Here is a 20,922-nt window from a genome sequence, read left to right on the forward strand (position 1 = left end):
CCGCTTGCCGGAAAGATTCGGGAAGTTTCAGTTGTGATTTTGGAGGTTTGTAGAATTAATTAATATACAGTTTTGAATTTAAACTGAACAATTACCTCATGCATTTCTGTTTCACAAGTGTTTATGGCATTGATATATACTAAAATGGGGTTTTCTACTCTGTCGATTGCATGGGGAAATACTCACTTAATAGAATCCTTGATGACGAATTTATCAGTCTTAGATATTTTCTGTTTGACTAAATTGCTGCATTGGACATCTGAAAAGTATAAACAGTGTACTGTATTGTAGATTCCGTTCCATATTTATGTCGATTACAACCCTTCTTTGTAAATATATCGATTTTCAATTTATGTGATGAATACAAGGATTTGGATTGTAAGTTTACGAAAAAGGACAAACGGATCCGGATCATTCATACATTTAAGTACATCTGCACTTCTGAATCGTTTTGGGCAACCAAGCTTAACACAGTCTGTGTCTGGAAGTTCTTGAATGACCTTTCCATGCTTGTTAAATTCAAGGCAATGCCCTACAACAAATAATATTTATGATTATATTTCTGTTTGTAGCCAGTGCTCTCAGAATAGGCACCTACCACACCTATGTTTATAGATAATAACATCTTCTCGATTGATACATTTATCTCTTACACGAATTAAAAAAGCGACTTAACGGCACATCACTCACTAGATCAAATGAATTTTCCCAATGGCGATAATCAAATCAGATTGGAATGCATTCATTTGGTAATGAAGATAAGATGACTATGTCAAATGTAGATTTTGTTGTTAGGTGAACAGCTTGAATCTACACTTAAGCTACATGAAGGTTTTTTTACATATGTATTTGACAAACTGATACCTGTATGGTTGTTGAACTGAAGATGGTTGAATATATGCACATCGCGGAGGAACTTTGTGAATAAGAAAAAAAAAATGTAAAACTTATATGGTACCAATTTTGATGCACTAGATGCGCATTTCGACAAATAATGTCTCTTCAGTGATGCTCAACCGAAATGTTTGAAATCCGAAATAACAATGAAGTTGTAGCATGATTTGAATTAAAAGTTTGTCTGCTTGATTATCAATTTATGATTTCCATGCCTGGGTGTTGTGGTATATAAAAAATCCTAGACAGCTGATCCCATACCTGGTGTATCCAGGGGTTCAAGTTTGCCCAGTTATCTATTTTTCATTGCTTATGGGATTTGAGATTGATTACTGTTCGTTATCTTCACCTTTCATATAAGTATACTTAATATGAATGTATTTTACATGAGGATCGGTCGCGGTAGCTCAGCATTAGAGAGTTTGGTTTGTAACCAAGAGGTCGTGAATTCAAACCCCGCTCATGTCATGGCGGAATCGAACCTAAAATGTAAACCTAGATAGAGATTGCTCCTTTGCCAAACGCTCGGTGAAAATCATGGGTCTTTCGGCTATGACCTTACAGGTGTTGGTCCCGTGTCGTGACAGACGGTGACACGTTTAAGAACCCTCACTGCCACTGCTGTTAGCACTAAACAAATATAAGTTTTTGTGGTACTTCACCGACAACTCGTGACGTCTCAATAAGAGTGAAAATTTGTTATCTGGACGTAAAAGAAACGCGAGGATACTTTACATGAGGTATACTTTACAATAGGATGCTTTATTTGAGGACACTTTACGTGAGGTATACTTACAATAGGATGCTTTATTTGAGGATACTTTACGTGAGGTATACTTTACAATAGGATGCTTTATTTGAGGACACTTTACGTGAGGCATACTTACAATAGGATACTTTATTTGAGGATATTTTACGTGAGGTAGACTTTACAATAGGATGCTTTATTTGAGGACACTTTACATGAGGTAAACTTACAGTAGGATGCTTTATTTGAGGATACTTTACGTGAGGTATACTTTAAAATAGGATGCTTTATTTGAGGATACTTTACGTGAGGTATACTTACAATAGGATGCTTTATTTGAGGACACTTTACGTGAGGTATACTTTACAATAGGATGCTTTATTTGAGGATACTTTACGTGAGGTATACTTTAAAATAGGATGCTTTATTTGAGGATACTTTACGTGAGGTATACTTACAATAGGATGCTTTATTTGAGGACACTTTACGTGAGGTATACTTTACAATAGGATGCTTTATTTGAGGACACTTTACGTGAGGTATACTTACAATAGGATGCTTTATTTGAGGATACTTTACGTGAGGTATACTTTACAATAGGATGCTTTATTTGAGGACACTTTACGTGAGGCATACTTACAATAGGATACTTTATTTGAGGATATTTTACGTGAGGTAGACTTTACAATAGGATGCTTTATTTGAGGACACTTTACATGAGGTAAACTTACAGTAGGATGCTTTATTTGAGGATACTTTACGTGAGGTATACTTTAAAATAGGATGCTTTATTTGAGGATACTTTACGTGAGGTATACTTACAATAGGATGCTTTATTTGAGGACACTTTACGTGAGGTATACTTTACAATAGGATGCTTTATTTGAGGACACTTTACATGAGGTATACTTACAATAGGATGCTTTATTTGAGGACACTTTACGTGAGGGATACTTACAATAGGATGCTTTATTTGAGGACACTTTACGTGAGGTATACTTTAAAAGACAATGATTCACATCATGATACTTTATATGATGATAATTTACATGGTATATATTACATGAACATATTTTACATGGGGATATTCTATGTAACTGTGCCTTACAGGAGTATGTTTTACATGAGTATACATAACATTGCATAATAATACTTTTACAAAAAATTATTTGCACTTTAAATGAATATACTTTACATGGGGGTATATATTTCATGGACATACTTTTAATGAGTATACTTTTAATGTGTATACTTTACATGGGCATACGTTACAACAAGATATCTTATATGAGGATACTTTTATAATATATGTAATTTGATGAATAGACTTGTGGTTAAGATAACAGTTTAAGAATCAAATACACTATAACTCAAAGAAATTTCTTATTCAAAGATCAAAGCTAAAAAAACCCGGATGTTAATGTCAAAATAAGGACTGATCTTTATGACAAGCGGGATGACTGAAGGTTTTCCGTCGTCAACTTTCCATATTTATGTAGCAGTATTACATTATCACCTGCATTATAGCGGTTATGTCTACAAACTGATTCGATAATCGAGTGCAAGTTCGGTATATGATCAAATTTTAAATCCAGACAGCAAATACCAGCAAATAAATTGATGTTACGTGGGTTTCAGCAGTCTCGGTTAAAGACAGCATTCGCACAGAATCAATGTGCCAAGAACGGCCTAACAAGGATATTCGTCTTATGATTCCCCCTCATTGGATCGCAATTCCATCGAATCTGAATTTCCACTCTTTGAGAATGTCCGCATATAATTTTCACAAATTGTGGTCGTATTTTTTTGTTTCAAAAAAGAAGAAAAAAAATTTATTAAGATTAATCGAAAACACGCAAAGTCGCATCTGTAGCTCTTAGCTCTAATGAAAAGACCACCTGTAGAAACTGTTTAAGGAGGCTACTGCACAAAATTTATCATTGATGCTGTTTTATAAAACAAATGTATTTAACTGATGACATGAATAAAGATATGTGAAAGAATTCGAGCCAGGCAGACAAACTTTAACCAGTAATTTCACTTCAGTAAGCATATTGAAACATGTTGGTATATAAATTATTTAAAAGTAGTGCTTATGATATTGTTTCATTTCGCAATATACCTTGAGAAAAAATTGCAGGCGCGCAAACTTCATATGTTTCATTAAACGAAAAGTTGATAACGCAGTGATATGTGAAATTTGTATGTAAAACACATTTCTGTATCAGTGCAAGGCTATCGCATCTCTTTTGGGTTTTGGCATTTTGCAACTCTTCTACTGTTGTGGGACATGCAGATACCATCCGAAGTGTTGAAAAGGAAACATCACAGCCATTCTGTTTAGTGATCTCTATCTAAAGAAAATAATTAGAAATACTATATTTCAAACGGACACGTTCCGCTCAGGGCTGTCACGGTTCAGATATCTTCGGTCTGTTAAGGAAACAAAACATCCGTTTTCTTGTTTTGATAACGTAAAAATAACGTAATGATTTTAAGGATAATGATGGCCCTGAATATTTTTGTACAACTGCAAACATCAATTTCTAATCCATTTTATTCAATAAGATAAGGGTAAGTAATATTTATTGATAGAGGACAATATGACATACAACATAAGCTCCCAAATACTTTTATAATCAGGTCTTAAGCGCCTCACAAAGGTAGGGATTTGCAGTACCTCACCTACACCGTAAGTTACGGTTGTAACAATAAGGTTTCTTAAACGTTCCAACGCCTGTTGAGACACCGGACTTACAGCTTTTAAGTCATATCCGAAAGACCCGCGACTCTCACTCCTTAATGCCGAGCTATTTTTTGCACATGTCGCCGTGTTTTGCTCCACTGCAAGCGGTGTGACATGAATTTCATTCATCATAATAACATTAGTCAAAATATCGAACTAATCATGCGCATGTATTAAACAAAATTGAATTTTGTAAAACGTAAACAAAACCGGAGCGAAATCCAAAAACAACAAACCGAACCGAATGCGTTGTCATCGCATTTAACCGATTTTTGGTGAAGCATGACAACATTAATTCCACTATTAAGATGATGATACAAAATTCGAAATAAAATGCGGTAATCATACCCTTTCAATCCAGATGATAAAAATTTGGAAAATTGTATGACAATAAATGCTCCACATCCCTTGTCTACAAAAGAAAATAGACACTTAAAATTGATAACTGACAAGCTTGAACGCACAATTCAAAATATAAGAGCTCCACAGGCATTATCGGTCACCTGGGTACTAGCTAAAATTATCACTAATCCTAATGGCTAAAGCTCCAGAAGAAATCCTGTTCTGAATATCTAAGCTAAATTCTACTGTTCAACAACAGCATAAAACAAGTTTTGTTCTAAAGACTTCAATGCCCTCAAAAGTGCATATACTGATGAAATGCTTTACATATGATATATGCATTATCATTAAACGATGTCACTAATTTGGTCCCACTCTAAAGTCAAAACCCTGGGGTTGCTGTATCAGTAAATTTAGATAAGTCCTTCAAATGAATCACTATAATAATTTTGGCTCCACCCTGAAATCAAACCCGTACTCCCTAGGATCACTGGTAAAATTCCTTTTATAGGCTCATTTAATTTCAATTTAGTATCATTAGCATTAGAGCAAATATCATCTACATGTTTTGCACTTTTACACTATATATATATATATATATATATATATATATATATATATATATATATAAAGCACCAAATAATCACAACTAGGTACTGAAAATTTTTCACCCCAGCCCGGGGTTGAACCAGCGACCTACGGCACCCACCGCCTAGCAAGTCTTGCTAGGCGGTGGGTGCCGTAGGTCGCTGGTTCAACCCCGGGCTGGGGTGAAAATTTTTCAGTACCTAGTTGTGATTATTTGGTGCTTTATATATTAATTAATTGATTATCACATGTATCGTTTAGATCTTAGGGGTAATTGTAAGGTAGAGTGTTATAATTGTTTGTTTGTGTTATATATATATATATATATATATATATATATATATATATATATACACCCCAAGTTAGACCACTCCCTCGACTCGGAACCTCTACCCTAGGATCATGAAATTCAAAATTATGATGGGGACATTTCTGGTCTTTGTTTTGCGTTTATTTACTCGGAAAATGTACAGTTGCAGAGAAGACGTTTATTAAAAATTGGCCAATTTTTTGGTATTTTTTGCCCTGCCCCAATGGCCCCAGGAGTCCTGCAATTTACAATTTATGTCCTCCTTGTCCCAAAGATGCTTCATGCCAAATGTGAAAGGACTTGGAATGGTACTTTTCTAGAGGAAGTTAAAACTGTTCTCTTGTTTACACATTTAATAACTGAATATTTTGGTCCAACCCTGATATCAAAATCATTATTCCTGTAATCATCAAATTTGCAATTTTGGTAAAGGACTACCTATTCTTTGTAAATATCCATTGAGTTTCTATTAAGTACCAATAGCACCAAATAATATATTATTTTAAGAGCACTATATAACAAGTTTTACCCCGTTCTGGTGTCAGGAACTTTACCCCGGGGATCATGAAATTTACAATTTTTAGTAGGCTTTCCTGCTCTACATCATGATGCATTTAGTTTGTCCTGTCCCTCAGGCCCCAGGGGTTTAGGGGACCTGAAATTTATAATGTATGTCTCCCTTGTCCCAAAGATGTTTCATACCAAATTTGAAAAGAATTGGAATGATAGTTATCGAGAAGTTAAAAATATTCACTTATTAACGCACGTCGCACAATGGATGACGCATGGCGGACGACGCACGACGACAGCCGCAGATCAATTGCAATAAGTCACCTGAGTTATTCAGATGACATGAAAACGTATTTCATTCTCGAAAAGGTTAAAGACAATGAACAGTGATCAATAAAATAAATTCAATAAAGAACGGATTCACTGTTCTAACATATGGATGAAAGTTGAACATACTTGTCACATTTTACTCTTTCTAATCAAAGAAAGTGAAAAAAGGTGAGATAGATAAGATATATAATCTATTAGGTATGCAATACGAAAATGCAATATCATACAACGATTTTTAAGATTGAAATTTTGAGAACGTGTTTTTGCGTTACAAAAGACTTTTAACAATATTATTATAATTGTTTTCCCATATTGCTAGCAAATATGTCTTGAAAGAGTGAACCTATAAGTATTATATTTAAGGAAAAAAATTGTTGGCAATGGATTAAATATAAAGTGAAACTATTTCAGGTAGATCATGATGTAGAATTTATTGTATTCATAGAAGTTTTAAACATGCATTATATGGTGTATTGCTCATCTATGGTGTCATAGAGATACGGAAATAAAATTTTGTCAACCTTTGAATCAAAATGAGAACTGCAGAAAACAGAAGAAGCTATGTAATGAAACGTTGCCTCTGATTCAGCTGATCATTCAAGACATTGAAATGCATTTTTCATTTTCATATATTTTTTTTGTATTCCAAAACATAGAATGAATTTCTAACAACTTTACAGGGAGTGTGCATTGGTTTATACGTGATGTTAGAAGAAAAATGAATGGACTAAATTCTGTAAGTAAGAACTGAAAAAGTAAAAATAGAAACACATTGATGTATCATTCTAAAATAACCAAAAGCAACATATTGTTATATAGTGTCTTTTTTGCCTAGTTTATATAGTTAACACGTAATCGAATGTAACGAAGAACAATGCTAATTAGAATTTATCACATTATTTCTATAACATTCATGTAAGATATATATTATTTTATCCATCTATTAATTTTTAAAACAGCGTAAAATAAATGCTTTATAAATATATCAATGATTTTCTTAATAAATGAAGATACAAATAATACTCATTGCAATGATCGGACATATATTGTGTGCTGTTAGTTTAACAGTTAAAGTACAACATATCTCTACAAAAATATTTTGCAGCCTATTTCTAGGTCAACGCTGACTATAGAATATCTATTTATAGCAGACATTTGTAGTTTTGTAATCGGGTATTTAAAGCATGGCTTTTAAGTCAAAAAATGTATTTGCTATCGTTGGTCCCTAACAGTCGTTTTATTTTTTCATTATTGATAACATCTCATACTCATAATTGAAAGGTGACTGCATTTGGAATCACGGGGTGACTCTTATTAAATATCATTGTTTGTTATTTTGCAAATTCTATGGTCGTTATCAAGATGCAATATGTCGATAGGTAAAGTTTGTCTGACATGTTTCATATGTTTTGTTAGGCCATTCTTTGCACACTGATTTTTGATTACCTTTTACCTGATCAAGATATAAGATGCATGGTGATGTTTACGTCTAGGCACTTGATCCCACCTGTGGTCCGTATCCGCCCTCCTCGAGATTTTGTATGCTTTAAAATGATCACTGTTCGTTACCTTCACCTTATCTCATTTACATTTTGAAATATATCAGTTTACAAATGTCCCACATACTTAACCCGCGGTATGGCAGTCTCATTTTGTATACTTACATATAGAGATGAACTAGATGAGAATCCAATGGACTTCAAGTTGTAGACTCTTTAACAATTCATTTTGAATATATCACTTTAAATTGAACTACTTTCGATTCAAAATGTTAAAGGAAAATAACTCTTGACAAAATGTATTTTCACGTTATTTATGAGCGCACATGTTTACTAATGCATAGTCTGCAGTACACATGCGCAAATTTGGATAGACATTGACGTTTAATTGTGTAGGTAAAATGCAGAATTATATGCTTTTTGTGACATCAGATAAAACTTTAAACTTGATGCCATATCCTTCATCGTTTACCACAACATAATTGCAGTGGTGGATCTAGGATATCACAAATGGAGGTGCGATAGTAGGTATTGTCGTCAACAACAAGAAAAGAGTGTATATTTTCTTTTATTTCGTTGTGTATACCAACGACAGTTTGAAGCATTATATATGCGCGAATTTAAGTGCAATTGCGCGAAATTTGATTTGGATCCGTCGTTCCTAAACAAATATTGAATTAGAATTTATCTTTATACTGTCAAATATATAAAAAGAATATATTTTTGTATCCCCCTTCTGCATAAAACATACAACTATGCAATGAACAGAGGATTTGAAACAGTTAAATCAATTAAAGAGGTTGAGAAAAAGACGACCAAAATTTGGCATTGGAACATCGTACAAACATTCTAAACATTTGTTTGCATTAAACTAATTAGCATACAACAATAACAAATCATTCTCTACAAAGACATAACTATCAATACTATGGCAGGTAAAGATAACGAACAGTGATCAATCTTGTAACTCCTACAAGCAAAAACAAACTACTTGGACAAACACGGACCCCTGGACACACCAGAGGTGGGATCAGATGTCTAAGAGGAGTAAGCATCCGTGTCGACCGAACACACGGTCTCTCTCTCTCTCTCTCTCTCTCTCTCTCTGTGTGTATTCAATCTATAGAGATTGTCCAATCCAATATATATCTGTACAGAGTCAGTAAAAAACGTAATAAGTGATTTACTTTGTCAAGGATTATAGTTGGGATATGCAAACACAAGTTATGTTTATGAACACAGGGAATAAAAACATCAATATATTGAACTAATTATGTAATGATTCACGACAGTTTGTGACAGCAATACTATTAGGTTGTCAGTAGTGTATCATTCTATCTTTTATGTTTCTATTACATGAGACGAAAACTATTCTTGCTGTGACCTTCAACTCGACATTTTGATATATCGACAGTGTTTTATTTATTCTTCATTCATATATCCCAATGAACTCGAAATAAAAGATATCATATAGTTTTCCGAATTTGCTTCATACTTAGATATTTTATTGAACATATAAATATTAAAGGCAAACTAAATCCTCAATTTTATGACAAAGTGGTAGACTTCAGTTCCCCCATCGTCAACTTCTGATACATAGTATTTATATAGCAATATTCCATTATCACCTGCATAGCGTGTTTATGTCTCTCAATTGATCCTATACTCAAGAGCTTGTTCTGTGTATGGTCAGTTTTTAAATCAAGGCAAGCTACTGAAATACAAGCTGCTGTTGCAAGCATACAATATCCAGAATATCGTTTAAAGTTAGCACTTCGTAAATGTAGTAGTACGTTAAGGTCAGTTGCTGTTCTTTGTATGCAAAAGAGAATCTAAAAATATGTAATCAATAAAGTTTTATTTCAGATTTAATACTCTTATGACACGAAGTAAGGTTAACACAGATGCCTGATAACATAAGTGCACTACAAGACGTGAGGCGATGCCGTTACGCGGACTGCATAAATCGACATTACATTAAACCGATCTAGTAAAAAGGAATGGTCTTGGAAATTCTTTGACTTTTACATAAAGTAAGGCGAAATAAATTTGAGTATTGTATTCCGTCATTCCTACATCCTGTATTTCTTACTTCTTTTACTACTGCATCCAAACTTTTTAATCACATACTTAACAGTGCCTAGATATAAATCATTTAATACAAAGACACGTTCTGTTTTCTTCTGTCAACTGTAGTCTAGGTGGAAATCGATGTAAGCACAAATGGAGAATGATGACCTCAAATTAGTCATTTTAAAAAGTCCAAGATTCAGATATCCTCGATGTCTCATTTGGTAATACATCATTTGCGTTATGAATATTGTTGAATATAAACAGTCGTACACAGCTCAACTGCGGTTATCACTGCGATTTCAGGCTCTATCGTCGTCCGAAGACCCTCCGCTAGTGGTGAGAGGTGGGGAGGATTCAAAACCACTGCAAAACAGAATCCTAGGCATTTTCAGATTATGTAAGATAACCTGAATAACCTGCTAACTCCATACTTCGGACAATTTCTATCTCTAGAAGACATGCTCAATGTGGTTGAACATTAGCATGGGTACTATTTGGTAATTTTCTGCAACACTTGCTAGGAGTTTTAAAAGGGGATAAATGAGAGTTTTTCTTGTTTTGAGTTCTAATCCTCAACCCTCTTGACAAAGTCATCTACATGATGGAGCTCAGAAACCATGTAGTAAGTTACGCCGACAAATATTTACATAATAGTGAAATAGCAAATGAAAATATCGCAAATTATATGATCGCCATAACGATCTAGTTAGCCAATCCAATCTGTCCTTGGGTCAAATGCTGTGTGACGTGTTTCATACCTATGTTAGGCCATTCCTGGCACACCCATTTTGACTACTGATTACTCTGTTTACCTGATCAAGATTTAAGGATCATGGTGGGTGTGTCCGATAGACAGGGGATCCTTACTCCTACTAGGCACCTGATCCAACCTCTAGCATATGAAGGGATTCGTGTTTGTTCAACTCTTATTTTTTATTCCTTATAGAAGTTATGATTGATTGATTGTTTTACATCCTGTTGAGAATTTTTCACTCATATTGAGACGTCACCAGCTGTAGGTGAAGTACCATAAACTTAGAAGTATGCGTAGCGCTCAGAGTCATAACGGCGAGGGTTCTTTATCATGTCAACGCCTGTCGCGACACGGGGCATCCGTGTTTAAGGTCATACCCGAATGACCCGTGATTCTGACTTTTAAATGCCGAGCGTTTGGCGAAGAAGCAATTACTACCCTTTGTAACTGGAATTACAACTTTTATAAAGCAAATACAAGTGTCAAAAAGGGTTCTCGTTTGCATTGTTTTAGTCAAACCTGGAATTCTAAACCTAACCAGATCAAACAATAATTTCTAATTTTAGACAGTATTTGTCTGGTTGATTACAACAACAGGAATAGGTCCTTCTCAAACATCTCTCTTTTGAATTTGGGTGTGTGAAAATAATTTCCGTTTTCCTGAAAAAATCACCATGTGCAATTAAGGAAACAAACTGAGCTGTCATCAGAATAAAAATTGTGTAACCACTGTAATGCACATAATGATAAGATGTACATATTATTTGTAGTGCAATGTTTACTGGCGATTTCACATATTTCCCTGGAAAGAGAATGTTTTGGGTAAGTTGTTTGCAATGTCAGAGGAAAATGTTTGACTGAATTATATTCTTATATAAAGAGAGAGAGAGAGAGAGAGAGAGAGAGAGAGAGAGAGAGAGAGAGGAGAGGAGAGGAGAGAGAGAGAGAGAGAGAGAAACAGAGACACACACACACACACACACACAGAGAGAGAGAGAGAGAGAGAGAGAGAGAGAGAAAGAGAGAGAAAGAGAGAGAAAGAGAGAGAGACTTATTTTTGAATTGTGTATTCATGATGTCTCATTTCGAGTTTTTTGTGCAATTATAATCCGAATATGTAAATGCTACGTTATTCATGGATCGATCTGACCTTCGTTTGACAAGTTCGAGAGCGTTCACCCGCTATACCAGTCAGCCTATGGCGTTTGTAATGGCTACTGACAAACAAGTTGATGTTACAGGGGTTTATATCTCTCAATTGATTCGATAAGCAAGAACTTGTTCTACGGCTACTGACAAGGAAGTTGACGTTTATGCAAATAAAAAAAAATCCTAAGAATAAAACTTTAATATAAAACGTCGTTGTTCTTTAAAACCAGATTGCAAAACGTGGACCATAAATTGTTTAAGCGCATTAGGGTAATTGTGTTGAAAAACTAAATGGTTATATAAATGTACAATGATTATGATAATAAGAAATAATGATTGACGGTAGAATATACGTTAATCGCTGTTCGTTATCTTCACCTTTCACGTTACAAACATGAAAATATTACTCGTTTGTCACGAGGGAATCAAGAAAAACGAATGGAAGAAAACACTTGGAAAAATCTTTATTCTACTTCTAAAAACGCAATGCATTTTCTTTTTTCAGAAAAAATGGTTTTGAATGCTGTAATGGCTTCATATGGAATGCAAATATTGGAAAATGTGAAGGTGGGTGTCTTAAGTAACACATCGAGCAACTTACTTGAATAAAGTAATTCTATATTATGATATCATATACCCCCCCCCTCTCTCTCTCTACGACGTTATGCAATATACAACCATAATTTCCTCACATTACACATACATATACATACTGTAGAGCCCCTAATTTTGTCTACTCGGATAATCATGTACACAGATAACACATATAAAAAATAAAGCAGAATTCTAATTTGATAGAGAGCAAAACAAATGATGACTACATATTCAGTTAAAATAAATCACAACACACACACACACACACACACACACACACATATATATACAACAGGGGATGTTTACCCCTCCTAGGCACCTGATCCCACCTCTGGTGTATCTAGGGGACCGTGTTTGCCCAACTATCTCTATTTTGTATTGCTTATAGGAGTTATGAGATTGATTACTGTTCGTTATCTTCGCCTTGCATATATATATATATATATATATATATATATATATATATATATATATCATATTAGTTACTTATACATATCAATGGTGTTTCTGTCAAATACCCAATGTCCTTATACCATACTTTATACTATTCTCAAGTTATGAATAGGATAACGATACTTGCATTTGATTCATTTTCCTGAAAAGGAACAGAATAGGAATAACATTAAATTTACATTCTGTATCAAAGCAAATACATGTAAATGGGAAGTAACCCTATGAAAACGTTTTAATTGCTATTTCGGCAACAGTTGTTAATCTTTGGTTGTTCAGACATTTCCATGTAATTGTTTTTCCAGACCTTTCGCTCCCCTCTGTCTAATATCAATTTTATATGACTGTGTCCTAAACCAGATTTGACAATTTGTCTGGAATGGTAACAATAATTGGATAACTAAATGTTGAGAGGATTAAAATATCAAATTTCACTTCAAAGTCTTTCTAATAAGTCCCATAAACAAACTCATTTATGAAATCATTTCAATTAGATGTAAACAAACATTTCTTCCGTCAAAATGTAAAGTTCAACAATTTGCCTCCCTTGCACAGACTGTTACCGTAAGTCTCAAGTGAAATATTTTCGAAGGGACGGAAAACAAACAAACAAATCCATGACACAATCAAACTACCTTTTATTCCGTTTTAGAATGTTCCAGAGGTTACTATGGACAAGGATGTTTGCTGAAATGTAAATATCCAAGTTATGGTGAAAGATGCCAATACGAGTGTTACTGTGAACCCTCATTTTGTGACCCAGCTGATGGCTGTTATTCATTGAAAACTAAAGGTGGGGTTTATTTACAATAGTTGAGCATCACTGAAGAGACATTATTTGTCGAAATGCGCATCTGGTGCATCAAAATTGGTACCGTATAAGTTTTACATATTTGTATTTGTGAATTCGATTTAATTTCCGTCATCAGATGTCAATTCTGAACTTCTTGAATACATGAAGTGAATCAACTATTTTACAGGAATACAGTTTGCGTCCTCGCATCAGAACCTCATCACAGACCAAAGATTTACAAGAAACACTTTTTTCGAAAATCATCAAACCGTCACATTTTCGAATTCAAATCATGTAAACAGCAGTTTTCAACTCCCTATAATTACTCAAAAAGACACCTTTTTATTAGTCATAACCATATCATCTATCGTGCTTTTCAGTATAGTATTTAGTATACTTATGTTCTTTCGGAATAACAGCAAAGGTTGTCAAAAGAGAACAAAAATGGCTTTAGAGTCAAATTCTGTATCAAATAGGATATCAGAGGTAGACAATCCAAGAGGAACCGAAGAAGACAGCGTTTCATATTTACGTTCGCATGAACTTCAACAGAATGCTATTATAGAAAATGAGCACACGTCTCATATGTATGAAGAGATAAAAGAAGAACAGTATGGTAAATTAGAACAGAGCTTCGAGGATAAACAGTACCTTCATATTACTGATGAAGTAACACCATATTTGAAGGACCCCAATCTTGCCATAGAAGTGTATTTGACACCAGTGACATTTGGAGATCAGCATGTTACGGGCTCGAAAGTGATGAATGATAGAGCTGAGTATATCACGCCTGTTAGTTGACGCCCATACATTTATTATAATGAATACTTACTGTATTAAGACACGTAATTATCAACTAATACATTATATTAAATTCATTAAACATTAAAATAATAATCTCACAGAGCACACCTTATTATTTTATACCATAAAATGCAGAAGGGTAATCAAATCAAATCGTCATTGTCTCCCTTTAGAAAGGGAAATAACCCTTTATTTGAACAACGTTGTATTATCGCTACCTGCGAATAGTTTGTATCAAGGCTGGTTCAAAATGGTCCACTGTTTCTTGAGAGTGGAAAAAGTGCAAACAACGATAACAACGACTACAACAACGACGAATGACAAAGGATAGGTTACTTATACACTCACCTCAGCTGCGCTAAACTATAGAATGGTTTACATGTATATACTTAAGGGGGTTGATCATGCATTCCTTTTAATGAAAATTAAGATATAATTGACAGCGATCAATCTCAAAAAGAAATAAAAATTACAGGTAAAGCAAACGCGACCCTTGAACATGGAAGAGGTGAAGTCAGGTACCTCGGAGGAGTGAACAGCCACTGTCAGCCTGTCATACACACTGTATCCCTATATATTGATCAGGTAAATGGAGTAAAACGTAGTCAAATTCGTGTAAAGAACGGCCTAAAAATCGGCATGAAACACGTCGGACAGTATGTGACCTAATGACAGGTTGTGTTGGTAAATTAGATCATTATAACGACCATAAAATGTGCGATATGCTGACTTGAAACTCCTGTAACATCAACTTAGTGTCACTAACCTGTCTCGATAGTACATACAATGTACAGTATAAGTATGTTAATTAAACAGCCAAGGTTCAACGTGTACCCTACCAAACAACAAAGAGGAGAAATGACAAGACATGTACTGTAAACTATATTGACGTACAGGGCCAGCAGTACAGAAAATAGTTGAATATCTGAAAAGCCATGGTGAGATAGTTGATAAATATTGAAATTTGAGGATGGAGTTCATGTACTTAAAGAAAATCAAAAAGAACCACTGGCCATACGAAAAGTCTTAAAACTATTCGAAATATATCTTATAAAATGAAGATGAAATCATGTGTGCTCAAACAGCGACTAATCAGTCCACAGGGGCCACAGTATGGGTTTTAAGACACCGGGAATAAACGGATAATGTCAACAACGGCGGGGCATGGAGTGCATTTTGTCGAAATGTTTAATTCAAAGGAAGATGCACATTGGAAAATAAGTATTGACATTTATATCACAGTTTAGAAAAAGCATAATATGAAATGTGAAGACAACGAACAGCGACCAATTTCATAACTTCTTTAAGAAGTAAAAAATAAAGAATTGGGCACACACGTATCCATGGATATACTGGGGTCAGGTACCTAGGAGGAGTAAGCATGCCCTGTCATTGTAGTATGTACGATAGAAACCAAAGGCATGTAGAGTGTAGAACAAATGAACTAAAAGAGCACACATTTTAAGGTAAACTAACTAAGCTAGTGTGTACAATAAAGTTTCATCCAAACAACACAATCATGTAGTTTATTGTAACCGCTAAACAGGATTTATAAGTAATTATCAGATTATATAAGTGAAGAATAGCATGTAAAATATGCCTGATTGTGTATAAAAAATTATAATGCAACATGGTACCAAGTTAAGATAAGGTTTTTCAACAATCCTTGATTAAGTTATTCATATGATGCAATTGACCGCAAATTGATATAGAGGAAACTACTCTTAAACTAATGATATATCGGTCTTGGTTTATGCATTATCTGGTTTATAGATCAATCAGTGTTTGAGGAAGAGCCTATCCCCCGTAATACGAAAACGTACAGTTACAAAGTGCGCATAGGGAAATGAAAAAGCATTATTTTTATTGTTTTGTAGAACACTTCCCTATCAATAACATGCATAGAAGTATTGAAGAAAAATATATTTATATTCATTATCAAATAAATATTATTAATTTACTATTTTTTATGAAGTTTATGCAACAAGATGTCCACGCACATATTAATACTGTAAACACATATTTTACTGCGTTACTGCGTTACTCTACCTTTTCAAAATATATATGTGGCGATTGAATATTGATTTATGTAAATGTAGACACATTAAGGTCCTCTAGTACCAACTCTTGTTGCTTCTTGTTGTATATACATAGAGAATAATACGTGGCAAAATCTGTATTGCACTCCATATCAACGCGAGACTCCAATCCCGAGGGCTGATATTGGTTGAGGATTGATATTGATGGTGATGCAGATTTTGTTATGTATTGTTGTTTTTATTATATATTTGAAAATAGTGAATTTTAAGGGTTCATTAACGGATACAAGTTAAAATCAATAAATACATGCACCGGTATATGGCATAAAATTTAGCAATTTAAATAAATTGTTGCAATTCTTTATAGTTTAATATTATAATTTGCTAAAATTCATTGTTACATGTTGACCAACTCTCTCAATTCCTCAAGTTCTCCAACATCTCCTCGCTAACAATTCCAATGTTCTCTCTTCCATTTATGTTTTTCCATTTGTTTAAATATCATATTGTCTGCTTCCTAGCGGAAAAAACCCGAGGAACTCAGCTCGAGTTCGAGGTGCTAGAAATCACACCACATCTGTAGGTAGTGTGGTTGAAGAGCAATAACACGTTGGTGTGCACGTGTTCCCGTCGTTCGCGACTATAAGAATAGAGCACGAGAACAACGAGAATTAAAGGCGATCTCGAAGGTAATCTATATGTTAGAGTCTGTTAATAGAACTATATCTCAACAGAGTTATAGAACGCATTACAATTATTCAAGACAACATTCTTTTGTATAAATCTATATCAGGCGGACATTTTACCTGTCATTATACAGTATACCAATGACTAGTATTTCTAAGGCAGTGAATGATGGGGAAAATTCCTGAATGATTTTTGTAACTTATCGAAAACATTAAACCGTGTGCAGCGCAAAAGGATTACCATTTAAGTAAAAATCGTATGGTAGTCAAGGTAATGTTGTCTTTTGGTTAAAATGTTGAACGAGAATAGGACCCAGAATGTTGTGTACAGATATTTATGATCAATCTCTCAGTCTTTGGCTGCTGGAATACCACTGCTATCTAGATTGTGACCATTATTTTTTGTTATAAGTCAGTGATATTGCAGATATTAAACACAGTGAGTATATGGATTATTTGCCGATGAGAGTTCTCTGCATCAGTCTTCAAAATCGGATAAATTATTTTATGACAACCTAATTCATGATCTTCAAGTCTTGATTAGTCTAAGAAATGGCTCAAACAAATTAATATTTCTATTTCTGTATTTAGTACAAGAGAAAAAACTGACGGTATTTAATGAAATCCCGCTCTCTAATGATGTTATGAATATAGTTCATTCAATCTCAAATTTCAAATCCTAGATAAAATTGAATGATCATCATCCTATTTTAACTATGTTGATATGCGCTTAAATTATGATCATACTAGAAATTAGTAATTTGTGTGCTAGACAATGATCTTTACAGATGCAACATTACCGCAAGCCCATTGTGCTGTTGTGGAAACGTCAATATTGAGCATCAGGATTTCTGTCTCCTGTCCGAAATTCAGAGGCAATAAAAGGAAGATTTTTAAATCATTTTTGAAGACGTGGTTAAATCCATAATGTCGACACCCATACGGTGATTTACGGACAGTTGCAGAAAACAAAACAATAAATAAAAAAACTATTTTGTATGCACAAAAATATATTTGAAAATCTTATAAACGTAGAATTAGCAATTAACGTTTAAAATTGAAAATACCCTTATTTAGCAAGTAATATTAAATGATTTTGTATACGATAAAATATACTTGAATCAAGATTTGAGATAAACGATTGAGCGGGTGTTTCCTTAACCGCACCATGTTTTGATTGATACGATTAATTGTATCGACAGCAGGCTGTTAATCATTCTCATCCGCCAGGAAAATGACGTCATCACCCAAACGCAACACTGGAGAACCTTCGAAGACATCGTCTCTCGGCGTAGTCCAAGTAGCCATTATTGTCAAAGTCACAGGTATCCCATAACACAGACAGGAAGGAGCTGGATGGAGATGACTGGGCCCGCCGAAACCGGAGTGGAAGGAAATTTAAATTTCGGCTCATGGACCTTTTAAAACAGAAGTACTTAGATAATTATAAAACACAATCTAATAGAGTATTGTAATATTGATTTTCATGATACTGAGAAATTTCGAGGTACTCTAAATCACTTACATTATGCTAGAAAATATATATGAGCGAAACATGGTTTCTTGTTAAATATTGAATTTAACCTGTTTCCTTTCCATTTCATAGAACTTTCCATCTAGGTAATGAACATTGTCGGTTGTTCACTACAGAGCCTGTCGTAGATTTATAGAGAACATCAGTTGTCATCCGATTTAATGTTTTTTAATATCGTCAAATTATTGATTTTTAGAGGTAGAAAAAATTGTCCGAATTTCCGTACCTGGAATAATTTAATTAATCCCAGTCTGTGAATCTACATTCTGATAACACTGAAGGATTACCTATGTCATCCCTGATAAAACACTGTGTGTAGGATAGTTTTAATGAGTGATCATAATTAGTCCCACAACCCATCCCAACTGACTCACCTTCAGAGTATTATGAAACTGTCATCTCCCCTTGGATAAGATATTTCAAGTTATATGATTTATATTTAGTTTATTATTTAAAAGATTTTGCATACTTATATTCATTACATTTTCTTTAAATTCAAATTTTATAATCATATTGCTTTGTAATTAGATGACTATCAACAAATCTTTTTGAAAAAATCACTTTTGATATATAAGTAACTCCTCGGGATTTAGTTATGGTTAAAAATGATTATATTTACATGTAATATTTACATGTACATTTTGTAACTGAACCGATGTATAGTGTGAAAAGTTTCATTCATCTGAAGAGAACTATTTTTTTTAAATATAGGACTACATGTAGGTAGGGTTTATATATGTTTTGGTTCCTTTAACAATGTATTCTATACACCTATATATACAACATGACAATCTTACTTGGTTAAATGTTTTCGAAAACTACATTTGAATAAAAATCATAATAAGATGAAATTACTATTTATGAAACGAAAATGCATGTAGATACGCTATTATGATACCATTTCAAAATTCAGAACAATTGTTTACAAATACTCACCTATCAAGTCCATTTACTCCCATTAATGAATGCCAATAAATCGAGAAAATACATAAGCAATACACAAAGCGCCTTGATTGAAATTCACTCATTTTCATCAGGACTTTAACAAGTGTAAAGTATCTTGAATTGTTCGGTGTGAACTGAATTTTCTTTATCAGATAGAATTCCTGTTATAATGTAGAGTGGTGTCATGATATATGTCTCCCTGGAGGGTCTAATGACTGTTTGCTCATCACAAAGTGAGAATACGATTGTTTGTTAGAGGGAGGAGCAACACACACTGCCCGCTCATATTCATTTAATGAATAAGATAGTGTTTAAAGACTGTTTTGTGCAAATTGTTTCCGTGTATGTTTACAAATCACAACTGATACGACATCTTAATTACATAGGTACACCAGGTTCCTTTATTTTCACTCTTAAACTTTTCAAAGACAGCCGTCCCTTACCGATTAGCACACCACCAATGTCATTTTGTCTAACTTTTGTTTTTATAACAGTCCCATTCGAAAAGAGACGCCACCAGCTTTAGGTTCTGTGGCACAATGGCTAATGTTTAACGTTGACAGCGTTGTGGAGAGGCTTCTTTATCTTGTCAACGCCTGTCGTGACACGGTTCGATTCGATATCATACCAATTTTGTTCCGAATTCGATTCGATCCTAAAGACAGTGGTAAAAGGGACAGCCCTAGGCAGTATATAAAATACTCCAATATTTCTCCATGTTTTTGTATGAAGGGCTATGAATTTACTCAGTTATGTGAAAGAGAAAATCTCATCGTATATTCCTTATAGAGTGCCATGTCGTATCACATTTTACGAAGTGAAAAACTGCTCACCATTGTACATCAATGAGATCAAAGAGATAAACACAGAATCTTAATTGGTATTAATTATCATAACACCCTTCCTTGGAATTACCATCATAATGCATCTTAGGTCATTTTCACTACACCTATATTTTGCTTTACTGCGCCTTTTGTATGCGTTTGAATAACATTTTTCTTTCGCATTATTACGCCTTCCTATTGAGTTATGGCGCATTTCTTTTGCTTTAAATATTACGCATTTATCTCACATTATTTCGCCTTTCTATATCACGTTATCCACGCCTTAATTCGCGTTATTGCGCCTTTCTAT

The 20,922-nt window shown here is 34.1% G+C and overlaps 2 protein-coding genes and 1 long non-coding RNA gene across 4 annotated transcripts in view; 1 reads left to right on the top strand and 2 right to left on the bottom strand.

The window, feature by feature from the left end:
• The window catches only part of LOC125675901 (uncharacterized), a 29,066-nt gene extending 20,777 nt beyond the window's left edge, over window positions 1-8,289 (bottom strand). Inside the window, exons 1-5 of one of the 2 annotated variants that reach the window (XM_056159415.1) lie at window positions 8,133-8,289; window positions 4,737-4,800; window positions 3,765-3,996; window positions 422-532; window positions 187-259 (exon numbers count right to left, since the gene is read on the bottom strand). In XM_056159415.1, coding sequence (XP_056015390.1) covers window positions 187-259; window positions 422-532; window positions 3,765-3,996; window positions 4,737-4,793 — 473 coding nt within the window. In that variant the 5' untranslated portion in view covers window positions 4,794-4,800; window positions 8,133-8,289. The remainder of the gene's footprint in view (window positions 1-186; window positions 260-421; window positions 533-3,764; window positions 3,997-4,736; window positions 4,801-8,132) is intronic. The other variant, XM_056159416.1, reaches the window with a different exon arrangement.
• A 3,178-nt stretch (window positions 8,290-11,467) lies between these two features.
• LOC125675747 (uncharacterized) lies at window positions 11,468-14,681 on the top strand. Its single transcript, XM_048913536.2, has 4 exons — window positions 11,468-11,616; window positions 12,449-12,510; window positions 13,640-13,780; window positions 13,968-14,681. Exons 1-4 carry the CDS (start codon window positions 11,546-11,548, stop codon window positions 14,579-14,581), a joined length of 888 nt encoding a protein of 295 aa, XP_048769493.2. The 5' UTR covers window positions 11,468-11,545; the 3' UTR covers window positions 14,582-14,681.
• A 3,620-nt stretch (window positions 14,682-18,301) lies between these two features.
• On the bottom strand, window positions 18,302-19,979 carry LOC130053004 (uncharacterized). The gene is made up of 2 exons (XR_008801437.1): window positions 19,780-19,979; window positions 18,302-18,727 (listed from the first exon to the last, which is right to left on the bottom strand). It is a non-coding gene; the product is annotated as an uncharacterized LOC130053004 (long non-coding RNA).
• Between the last annotated feature and the right edge of the window lie 943 nt (window positions 19,980-20,922).

The sequence above is a fragment of the Ostrea edulis genome, chromosome 3 (genome assembly GCF_947568905.1).
Source record: "Ostrea edulis chromosome 3, xbOstEdul1.1, whole genome shotgun sequence".
Classification (NCBI taxonomy): domain Eukaryota; kingdom Metazoa; phylum Mollusca; class Bivalvia; order Ostreida; family Ostreidae; genus Ostrea; species Ostrea edulis.